Genomic DNA, 12000 nt, shown 5'->3' on the forward strand with positions numbered 1-12000 from the left:
TGTATTAGATCAAAAGGGTGCTTCTACTAAATACTGAGCAAAGGGTCTGAATACTTATGACCATGTGATATTTCAGTTTTTCTTTTTTAATAAATTTGCAAAAATTTCTACATTTCTGTTTTTTTCTGTCAAGATGGGGTGCTGAGTGTACATTACTGAGAAATAAAATGAACTTTTTTGATTTTTGGAAAATGGCTGCAATGAAACAAAGAGTGAAAAATTTAAAGGGGTCTGAATACTTTCCGTACCCACTGTAAGCATCACATAGTGCCCAGAAAACCTGATATGGAGAGGGCAGGTGCCAGTACGCCAAAGATTAAAATGTAGACGTACTGGTACCCGCGGCCCACTTCAAGCACTGCCTACAATTAAAATCGACACCACTTATCTGTGAAGCTATAGTCCACCGATGGATTACATTCCAACAAAACTGTCCTTGTTACGTTGGCAAAGGTCCAGACGATCCAATCAAGTAAAATATTTAGTCCAAAGCGCATTATTATTTCAATAAATACTAGCTTTATATTAGCCTAACTATAGTTAGCACGTAAACAAAAAAAAGCGGCTACATGTTGACCGATTGACACCTCAAATGACCCAACAGAAACTTCCATGCCTTATCCACAGCCTACAATAGCCAATGAGTGTCCGCGTAGTCAGGAAGTGCCAGTCTCCTTTCTTTCGTGTATACACCTAGCCACCAATTTTGCTGATGATTGGAACTTCACACGCACATATTGTGCAACAGTTAAAAGAAGTGTGCAAAAATAATTGCCACAGACATAATTATATTGTCAAATATAAAACCGGAATTCCGGCACAGCGCCCAAGAATTTTGAACCCTGTGCTAAATGTCATGAGTCACGGAGTCACCTTGGCACAGTGTGGAGATCAGCTGGAACAGTGCAAGAAGGACTGAAAAACACTTTTATCCCTTTTCTTACATCATGTGTCGTTCTTCATTCAAATTCATTAGGGATGAGATAGCCTAATTCAGAAAACATGTTTACTGCAGATTAACAAAAGACACACACTAGCAGAAGCCCTGTACTCACATGTGAGGGGATGTAGATGTCGTAAGGGTTGCCCGAGTCCACATCGATGACATGGAAGCCCACGCTGGAGCCATAGATGACCTTTAACCTCTGACCTTCCTCCACGGTCAGGTCAACCAGCTGGGGGCGGTGCTGCAACTCGGTGAATGACTACAAAAGAGAGGGAGAGAGAAACAGACAGGAGAAGGAAAATAAAAGCAGGAAGAGAAGGAGGGATAGCCAAGATGTTCAGAGATAGAGGGTGATGGTAGAGTAATGGTGAGGGAATCATGAGGGGTATGGAGTGAGAAATACAAAGTCATAGGGAAACAAAGCATAAAATGATTGATCTTAAGCTGGATGATGAAAAAAATGTTGTCTATATAATACATACGAAGTATGTGCATGTTTGTTTTTCCATACCTTAAAGGCCATGAACTTGTGGTAGGGTTTGGGAGCCCAGGCATAGATTTCCACAGAGTTCTTCAGTGCAATCACCAGGAACTTAATCCTTTCGTATTTGACTGAAACACGACAGACACATACACATGTCAAGCACAGATTCACTTCAAAGTGGAACTCGTTCTAACGCTGGATTCACATGAACATGAACTGACAAACTATGACTTTAACAACCTGACCCGAAGTACATTGTATTTATTAAGAGATGATACGTTGGAAATCTTTTGTTTATAAAAGTTAGGACCATGTTCATCATAAACCCTGTCGCTTCCTGTTAAAAGGAGCCTTAGTACCTGTCATCTGCTCCCCTACTGGTCTAAATCTCTTGCATTTGATATGAAGAAAACATAAAGGGAAAGATCCAGAAAACATCCTTGAGTCAGTATAATCAGAATGCAATACTAGATAAATAAAAAATGAACAGCAACTTCCCTTAACAGCATGAAGCAATCTAACTGACACCTAATCTGAGTAACCGGTAGCAAAAGTAAAATGCAGTTAAACAATTCAAAACAAAAACACTTTCTTTTGTGTGTTTATACACACACACACACACACACACACACACACAGGTCCTTACCAACTTTGTAATGGACACAGCCCTCCAGCTCCCCAACGGTAATCCAACCCTGCTTCTTCTCTACTTCCGGGTCGTTATGTAATATTCTGTTTCTCAGCCAGGACAAGTAGTAGACACGCAACTTGTTCTTTTTCCCTGAAAGGGGAAGGGCAAAGGGACAAAGATAAATTAGATCAAATTCCTTGAAATTAAGCAATAAATGTATATCTTAAAAAAACCCAAATATTTTAGAAGCCTACTCGACTGTAAACAGCACACAATGGCAGATTACTTGGCCACTGTGACTGACCTATATCACTTAAATTTGTACTTTGAGAGGAACGGAATAACCCCGAAGATGTGATGATACACTTAATATTTATTCCTATCTATTCTTGTGTTTTACCTTGTGCATCCAGAGTGGATGTGTGTGTGTTAGACCTACCAGATATGGTGACTAGCACATTGAGCCCCTCCAGCACATCCATCTGTAGGAAGCGCCGTCTCGTGATCAGGTTATAGACTTTTCCTTGTCCACTTCGGTCAAGCAGCATAAGACCATTCTCCGTCCCCACCAACAGGTTCACACCTAAACACACACATAAACACAAGAGTCAGAAATACAGTCAGATACAGAGAAAGACAGATGGAAGCATTCAAGATGGTTAAAATGTTTTTGTTTCATAAGGAAGATGAATGATGTTTCTTCCTACCCCAGAGCGCAGCACACAGGATCTCAGAGTTGAAGCGTTTCTTGTATTTGCGGATCTCTGGTGTGTCACTGTGGGGTCTGATGTTGGTAGGGTTGACATTGACCACAGAGATCTTTCTGGCTTCGTTTAGTCTGGCCTGCTCTTGCCTCAGCAGCTCATTAGCAAACATAGCTGGGATACCATAGAAGAAATGAGAGATGCCGAAACAGACAGAAAGATATAAGTTATTAGATTTTTATGACAGCCGCGCAGGAATTGCTTACGCAAAATTAACTTTCTTATGCTCTGCTTACCTGCCGCTGAGTTCTCATCGTCGTCTTCACTTGGGGAGGTTTGATAGACACGTGGATCAACAAATGGGGTGAAGGACGCTTTGGACCCGCCCACACCAAACTGTAAGACAGAAAACAGTGAGTTATTACTTAGCAGCAGGCTACATAAACACGCTACCCAGAGTTGTCTGAATTTATACCAAGAACATGTCTTTTACTTTGTTTTTGACAGATTTGCCAGGTGTGATACATCAAATATGACAGGTCACTGAATCACTTTGAATAATTAATTTGTAGATTTTAATATAATTTTAATACTTATTGTATTAATTTAGTTTTATGTTTTGTTTCCAGCACTATATCCAGGAATGAGTGTGTGTGTGTTTGTGTGTGTGTGTGTGGGATTGTTTTACTATATTCATGGCATCCAACAAGTAGGATTCTACTATACTGACAGTGTTGTGGGGACTGAAATGCTGGACCCCTGAAATGCTGGAAGTTTAATGGCTGTTTGAGGGTTAAGACTTGGTTTTAGGGTTAGAGTTAGAGTTAGATTTAGGTATACGTAAGGGGTAGTGTAGGTGTTAAGGTTAGGCATGTAGTTGTGATGGTTAAGGTTAGGGTAAGGGGCTAAAGAATGCATTATGTCAATTAGCTGTCCCCATGGAAATAGAGAAACATGTGCGTGTCTGACCTCAGCCATTTCACCCAGTTCCTGCAGGGCTGTGGTGGGTGTGGCTGAGGGAGAGTTGCTTTGCTGCACCAGGTCAGGGAGGTTACCATGGTTACTGTGATTTCCGAACCCATTGCTCTCCGTGTGACCACCTCTCCTCCTCTCATCTGCCTGAGAGACAGAAAAAGAGAGAAACAAAAGTAGAGAAATGAAGGAAAGCGGATATATGATCTTTACAGGAAAGCGAGGACATTAGAAGTAAAACACAAGACGTTGCTGTGCAAATTCATCACCTCTCTCATCACTAGAGTGCCATCCTTGGAGCTATTATAGGCATCTCCCAGGGAGTCCTCTGTTAGCCCTCCATACGACTCAGTGCTGCCCTGCACTGCTGGCCTGCAACACACACAAACACACAGACCCGATTATTTACAAAGCAATTATGCCAAAACTGTCCTGACAAGCTGCTGGCATGGCGCATATTCCAGAGACATGAATATCTCAACACAAATCAATACTGACAAGTCCAGCTTGAAAAAACTCAGAGAGGGAAAAACAAAAACACAGGGGACAACTTACATGATACGGGGGATGTCGCTAACAGCAACAGTCCCATCATGCCCTACTGTCTCCCCGTCTTCATCGCTGCTATCTGTATCTTCACTTGAGGACGAATAATCTGTCACCTTTATCAGAACAAAAATCACTTATTAGGGTTAGGCTTAGTGTTTTATTTAAATGACTACTTTTTCAAAATTGTTTAAGTCTAATGTTTTTACAGTGGAATTAGGTTTTCTGTAGAGTTTTTGACTGCTAGTAGTGCTATAAAGCAATCTTTTCACCGTGGGTCCTTATTTTGTTTGTATAGTGTTTCCTGCTGCTGGTTTCACACTACTCTGCTGATCAGCATTTTGTAGTTAGTGGCAGGAACCCACAGAGTATGCTGCAATGTGCCAAAAAAGGCAAGGAAGACTACAAGCTAGTAAACATAGATATAAGAAAATGCACAATTTAAAATCCTCAAAAAAATTGCCTTTTCAAATGTTTTATTTGTTTTATTCAAAATATTTGCTCAACCTCAAGGATGCACACACATGTTCTGGTGAGAAATAATGAATGTAAACATAGCTTTATTTGACAAGAAACCTCCACTGGACAACTTGAAGTTCCCACTTCTTATAAAGAATTACTTAACCAACTACGGTATTTCAGCTATATCAGAGATTGGCATAATTTTGCAAAAAGATATCTATCTAACATCATTCCTTTCAGATTAACAACTTCCATGGGAAAAATATATATATTCTTAAATACTGATGCGGTTCACTGGTACAGTGTTCTGAAATTGTTTAATAGTCATTCACAAGTGTTTTATTGTTTTTTTTTAATGCCGACCTGACATATGTGTCACACACACACACACACACAGTGTCACACACACACACACACACACACACACACACACACATCATTGTTATAAATGTCATTGTACCTTGACTGGAGGTCTGCTACCCTCCTCTACCCTCAATTCTCTGAGCTCCTTAGCCAGTGCACTTAGGTCCTATAGAGAGGAACAGAAGAGGAGAGGAGAAAGAGACTAAGTCAATTAGTTCATCTGTGAGAGACCAAATCACACACAATGATGAGGGGAGGAGAGAGGGGCAAAGAGTAGGACAAACCATCAGCATCATGACTAGAAGACAATTGATTTGTTGTCACAAACATCAGGGCCTGTAAACAGAGGTGTCCTGGAACAAGAGTGCTTATCTGAGACCATTAGTTCTGCTTTGCCACACAAAATTTTTTATTTTGTGACATAAGAAATGATCACAGTTCAGCACTTTTATCTACTCACGAGCAATATATTAACTTTGTGAAGATGGGTCATAAGAGAGAAAGACAGATAATCAGGCTTGATGTTCTGGAGTACTGGAGTGCAGAATCAATTTGCGCTGCCTCTACCAATCACCCCCATGCCCTGGCCCATGGTTCCGCCCCTCCCTTCCCTCCCCATTCAATCCAGCCGATGGATCAGACCAAATCATGCAGACAGGGGGGTGGGGGGTGGGGGTGGAGAGAGGACCGTCATACACGGTGGGCTTACCAGCTCCTCCTGACCAGTAACCGTGACAATAGAGAAACAGGAAAAGAGATTCAGAGACTGTTCAGGTGCTTGGCAGTTCAATTTACTATACATCCGCGCACACACACACACATACACACGCACACACGCACGCACATGCACACGTCCACATACACTCTCTCAGGTATGTGTGTAAAAAGCACACATGCACTGCCATCACCATTCCACCCTGATATTTTTAAGTTAAAAGAAACAAATGTCATCTTCTTGTGAAACCAACTAACTCCACCATGCCAGGGGAAAGAGGGGCTCTGAAGATCGAGGCAAAGGAAAACCGGGATAAAAGAAAGAGGACTCCAGTGTCACTAACCTCATCTATGGCTTTCTTATAGCTCTGAAGAATGAAAGGACAAAGAGAGCAAGGCAGAGAAAGAGAAAGAAAGAACCAGATGAACAGCAGAAAAGAGGAGAAGAGGGCTGTAGAAGATTCCCAGAGAGGAGAATGCTGTGATAGAAAGTAAGTGTGTGTGTCTGTGTTGTGTTACTCACAGCAGGTCTGCTGGGTCTGGCGGATTCACGGCCCTCCTCCTGTTTGGGCTTTGCCTCCTGATTAGCTCCTGGAGGGGATCCTTCCTGCTTGGTTTGACCTAATCAGAACAAGGAATGAATTACACCATTTGACCTACATATACTAATAAGCTTCATTAAACTCCCTGGGAAAAAACAAGTTGATTGAAAAAATGACAGACTTCACTTTAAAAATTATATCTTAAATGTGTATTACATTATGAAACACTTTTCTTGTCTGAGTGAAAGCACATTGCCATTCATTAAATATTTTTAAAGCCATTTCATATTTTCTTACCCTATGTTGGTACTATCTGTCTCATGTTTTACATTTCAGCCATATCTACTGTCAACCCTATTTCAAAATGGTAATAACATCCAACAAACATGAAGGAAAACCGATCCTACCATACTTCAACCTCTCTCTCTCTCTCTGCCATGTGTTTGTCAAGGGGAGATCCATGCATATCTTAGATATCCCTCTGGCCTGTTGTTTGACACATCCCTGTACGCCTCTCTCTATCACCCTCTCTCATTTCCTCTCTTCTATCTCTCCGGAGGCTGAGAGTAACAGGGCACATCAGACAGGTTGATCAGAGCAGAACTGCGACTGACAATGACCCACTGATAGCCTCTGAAACTCGCTGAAGCCCTGTGAGTGTATGTGGGTTTGTGTGTTTCTGCGTCCGCATATGCATGTATACAAAAGCAAGTTTTAAATTTTTTGCATGCAATCATGTCTGTGTATTTGCCGGTATGTGTGTGCGCATGTCAGTTTTCATTTGAGTGTGCGCGTGCGTGTGTTTTTGTGGCTTTTAGAGTTTCCGTGCGACTTGTTGTACCTCTCCTCTCGGCTGAGCCTCCCTGAGATGAAGGGGAGGAGGAGGATGACGAGTTTGAGGAAGTTCTTTGCAGCATGGCGTCCAGAGAGAGTTCTGAGCGGCGCAGGTCTGGGTTACTGAAACAGGTGGGAAACATTTTCACTCATTTCTAAGTTCTGTAAAATTATACAACATATTTATATAAAACAGATGTGTGCATTTTAAAAATGCCATGTTTTTATGTACTTTTATATAATATAAGGCAAGTACTGTTGTGTAAAAACAGGGTTGATGCAGTATGATGGAATTTCTGCAATCAATAGCTTCTGCTCAACAATGTTGAATTTTAATCTGATTTAACATCTAGCAGTTTTTGTAAAAGTATATTCCTGTATACCTCACAGCCAGTTTTAAATAGTATTGAAGATGAATCACTAATTAAACTTCAGAAGCTCATGAATATAAATAGTTTGAATTGTAACAAGTTTTAATGTACATTGAGAATGGCCCATGTGAATATCTTGCTTACTTATTTTTTTGTATCGCATATGTGTTTGTTTCCCTCATGGGGGTGGAGGGTGGAGGGGGTTGGAGGGGGTTGGGGGCACGGATGATCATATATATGATCATAATCAAATTGGGGGAAGAATGGTGTCTATATGCATTCTCTGTCTTTGGGAAAGCTTTGAATTTGTAGAACTACACACTTGATTATGTAATATAAAAGAATAACAATTTTGAAATGGAAAAATATATATACAGCACTTTTTTGTAATGGTATTATATAAACTATATATACACACATTAGAAATGCAAGGATTGTAGTTTAAAGAATGTGTTAAGAATACGAGCTTTACCTGGCCCGTATGAACTGAGAACTCGTGCGAGGGCCCGGACCCACTCCTCCATTAGGGGAGTTCTTCCTGACCAAGGCTGGGGAGATGGAAGTGGTCCTCTGTGGGACCTGGAGACACACAAGTACACACAGACAGAAGGCCATTATTGCTTGTACAGCTTGACTTTTAACCCCCTAGCAAGGAATTCAGTTTCAGTTTTTTGATTATGATATCATTATTAAATCCATGTGGTGGTGTATTAAAACATGTGGGGTAAAAAAGTGAGTAATGTGGATCGGCTTGTGGGGTTACACCTGTCCTGGTTAACAATGGCAACAAAGTTTAATTAAAATAAATCCAGTTTACTGCAAGTGAGGCATTTCCCATCATGTTTTTATTTCCTTGTATCAAAGTCAACAGCTTACACCCAATAGCTCTTTTCAAGTTTTGCAAAAGCTGTAACCAAACAAATGAGACTAAGCATCATTGAAAAATTCACTACAACATATAAACAGCGTTGCTCCAATCTAATATAATACCAGATTTCATATAAAGTACAACAAATTAAAATAACAATTTCTGTCTCTCTGACCTTGGGTGGGATGTCCTCCTCTCTTAGCCAGGCGGTCCTGTCACGATCCCTGTCTCTGTCCCGTTCCCGTTCCTCCCTGCCTGTGACACGTGGCGGGGGACCGGGGGTGTCAGAAGTGGGATCTGAGTTCTGGCGGGGCATCTCGGGCCTGGGGGAGGCTACACTGATGCCCTCACTCAGAGCTGAGCCGGACTGGTCCTGCAGAGACTGAGAGCCAGACATGGAGCTGGAGTGTGTCTTCACTGGGACCAGGTGGGCAATCTGTAGGAGGGAGAGAGAGAAAGACAGACTGAGAGGTGAAGGGAAGTTAGGTGGATGGGGTGAGGTTGACGGTGTATAGGTTAGAGGAAAGAAAAAAGGAGGAAGGAAGCAGAGGTAGGAAGGATAGATGGAAAAAGTATAGAGTATAGAGCGAGCCAGTCGGCAGCGGGAACAAGGAAAGGATGGAGACATAAACAAATAAAGATCCAAATGTAGAGGGAGATAATGAGGGAAGGAATGAAAGAAATAAGGTACAAAGTGATGGAGGAGAAATTAACAGAGTAGAAAAAGAAAGTAAGAGGCAGCAAAATTGATGAAAAGGTGAAAATAAAGATTTGTAGGGAAATACAATGGCAGTATATGGATTGTGATGAAGAAAAATACACATAGAAACAGTAAAGACAGTAAGGAGGGAGATAGAGAAATGAAGGAGAGAGAGATTGACTGATATGGACTCCTTAAACCATGAACCATTAAGAGTTCATGGCACAAGGAGCAAAGAGATTTGTGATTATTTGTTTGGATATACTGGTCAACGTTCATACGCCTCCTTTTCAGCACCCACACACCCAAACACACACACACACGCACACACACACACACACACCTGTGGTTCAATGGAGCGGTGGATGGGTGGGGTGCGGGCAGGCTGCATGCCACCACTGCTGAAGGACTCGGAGCGGGGAGGGAGGGAGGGGTCGGAGATGCGGTTGGACACTTTGTGCTGCAGCGCTGGGGAGCTCTGTCTGTTCATCTTAGATCGTTCCTCCACCTGGGACAGGTCACAAACCACTGTCACTCACAGGCCAGCACGCAGCACAACCAATCACCATGCCTAACCCACTGTGGGTGCCTTATCCACGCACCCCTACTAGCCAGCAGACAATCTTTTCACCCAGCATTGTGGGACAGTGTGGGTGAGGTGTTCTGTGTTTCCCTTTATCTGTACAGCCATCTTTTACATTTATGAATCATGATTCAACTGCTGCTGAGGTATTCAGTTGAAGTCTTGTTTTTCTTGTCGTTACCTGTCTTAACGGCTTCCTTCTGAATAATTACACAGTTGCAAATCCAGACTTCCACAGAAGCCCTTTAAGGAATGCCATGGATGCCTTAATGGATGCCAATATGCCAATCAATATTTTTGGCTGTAAATTTGTTTCCTGTTTCTCACATCTACTTGTACCTATATGTGTGTCTTCATGTACAACATACAGTTCATAATTAAGATTGTCTGATGGCTGTGAGGAAAGGTCCAGAATTATCTCTAATCTTCCTTAGCAGGTACCACAAACCAAAATCACTGATTTCACCATGTGCAAAGGTAGAGTGTGCAGTGCACTACCTTGATACAAGACCATGTTTGATTGTTAGTATACATAAGAGTTTGAGTGACTGTGTCCGTTGACTTGTTGGAGTGCGCATGCACACCAGTGTCAACAAGCACAAATATCTGAGCGAGGAGGGTTGAAAGCTCCTCTTTCTAGTGTAATCAGATTATCTGATTATCTGCTGTGCAGTAAGAGAAGGCTCTGAGGAACGCTCCCAGCCTCTAAATCACACTTCTCCACTCTAAACAATCTACTCAACTGTTGGTGATGATTTGAGTCATGGCTCAGCAGGGCATAGTGTCAATAGCCCCCAGGTAAACATGAGTGTGTGATGAGAACTATCCCCTTCAGAGGCTTTCTGTTATTCCACATGAGCTCATAATCTAGTAGGATAATTCAAGATTATGACTTGGGTCAGAACAACTATGCAATAGTGTGTCATTCCCAATATTTCCGTTAGAGGCCTACTAGGGCATCAACAACAACTAGGCAACTATGACATCTATGGAGGAAGAAGACCTCCAAAATGTAAGTTGTTCACTTCCGTAAAAAAGGCAACTACTGATGAAGGAATGAATTCTACATAAACAGCAGTTAATTACAAAGAACCAATGGAAAATAAACTTTCGGTGATTCAGGAGAGGCACTGCTGTGATTGAAGTCAAGATTAATCTGTAGAGGGAGTACACGATCAAGATTAACATTAACATCAACTGACCTTCAAGAGAAAGAGAGATTATTCATAGAAGAGTCCTTTAAAGAAGAAAAACCTTTTGGGTAGTGTTGCTTAAATCTTCGTTTTGTGTGTTTGGGTTTATTTCCAGCCTACCACCCAAAAGCTCTTTCTACTATGGCAGAGATTCTAAGAGGCAAAACAGATCATTAGAGGAAGTTAATTTTGACCACTGCTGCATCTACACCCAGAAAGGACACAGAAAAAGATGAGGAAGGAGAGCAGATGGAGGACAGAGGGCATCCTCTGAGGATTCAGGTTTGTTAGAAGGATCCCACCACCACTTGACCAGCAGCCATCACCAAGCCGGGATTTATCCACTGGTTGACTGACCTAAAGAGAAGTTGGGATGAGTGGGTTTTCCTGATGACATCGACACCAATATAGCTAGGAGCTCCTGCCATGGTGCTTTGTGGGGCTCTGAGTGATTAGGGTGACATGGTGGCTGGCAGTGTGGGATGTTGGGGGTGGGCTGTGGTTAACTAAGCTACAGGGTGATATTAGAGACCGTTCCTGAATATTGACACCTCTCCTTTAGATCTCAGTCCCAGTAGTAGAATATTTTTAGTATAGAAATAAAGCAATAAATGCAGCTATGTAAATTCTGAAACAAACTTATTATTATTAACATTTAAATACACACACTTTGTAGAGATAAGTGTTGATATATTTACAGACTTTTAATGTGCACGATGTGTGTGTGTGTGCGTGTGTGTGTGTGTGTGTGTGTGTGCGTGCGTGCGTGCGTGCGTGTGTGCGTGTGTGTGTGTGTGTGTGTGTGTATGTGTGTATGTACAGTATGTATGTAAGCTTTTGTACTTCTATCTTTGAGCGGACGAATTTGACTTTTAGACCTTGAGAGTGGGGATATTTTCTGAAAAGTGAGGACAATGGGCTGTTTGAAGGTTTGGACTAGTTTTTAGGGTTGAGGTTAGCATCAGCTTTTGGCTGAGAGACAGTAGATGTATCAGAGTTTTAAACATAAAAATGTACTCAATTCATCAGATTGGGAATATTTTGATTGTAAATTTTCCTTTTCTTAATTACAGCCGATTCAGATTTC

General features: G+C 41.7%; 1 protein-coding gene across 2 annotated transcripts in view; it reads right to left on the minus strand.

Annotated features, from left to right (window-relative positions):
- tnika (TRAF2 and NCK interacting kinase a) overlaps positions 1–12000 on the minus strand; it is a 93603-nt gene that overhangs the window by 32303 nt on the left and 49300 nt on the right. For both annotated transcript variants that reach the window (XM_046061730.1, XM_046061729.1), the window contains 15 exons: positions 9481–9645; positions 8613–8873; positions 8042–8148; positions 7206–7321; positions 6346–6443; positions 5206–5274; positions 4293–4399; positions 4007–4109; positions 3735–3884; positions 3062–3161; positions 2769–2939; positions 2501–2644; positions 2077–2211; positions 1458–1558; positions 1056–1205 (listed from right to left, as the gene is read on the minus strand). In XM_046061730.1, the coding sequence (XP_045917686.1) occupies positions 1056–1205; positions 1458–1558; positions 2077–2211; positions 2501–2644; positions 2769–2939; positions 3062–3161; positions 3735–3884; positions 4007–4109; positions 4293–4399; positions 5206–5274; positions 6346–6443; positions 7206–7321; positions 8042–8148; positions 8613–8873; positions 9481–9645 (1977 nt within the window). The remainder of the gene's footprint in view (positions 1–1055; positions 1206–1457; positions 1559–2076; positions 2212–2500; positions 2645–2768; positions 2940–3061; positions 3162–3734; positions 3885–4006; positions 4110–4292; positions 4400–5205; positions 5275–6345; positions 6444–7205; positions 7322–8041; positions 8149–8612; positions 8874–9480; positions 9646–12000) is intronic.

The sequence above is a fragment of the Micropterus dolomieu genome, linkage group LG11, assembly GCF_021292245.1.
Source record: "Micropterus dolomieu isolate WLL.071019.BEF.003 ecotype Adirondacks linkage group LG11, ASM2129224v1, whole genome shotgun sequence".
NCBI lineage: Eukaryota > Metazoa > Chordata > Actinopteri > Centrarchiformes > Centrarchidae > Micropterus > Micropterus dolomieu.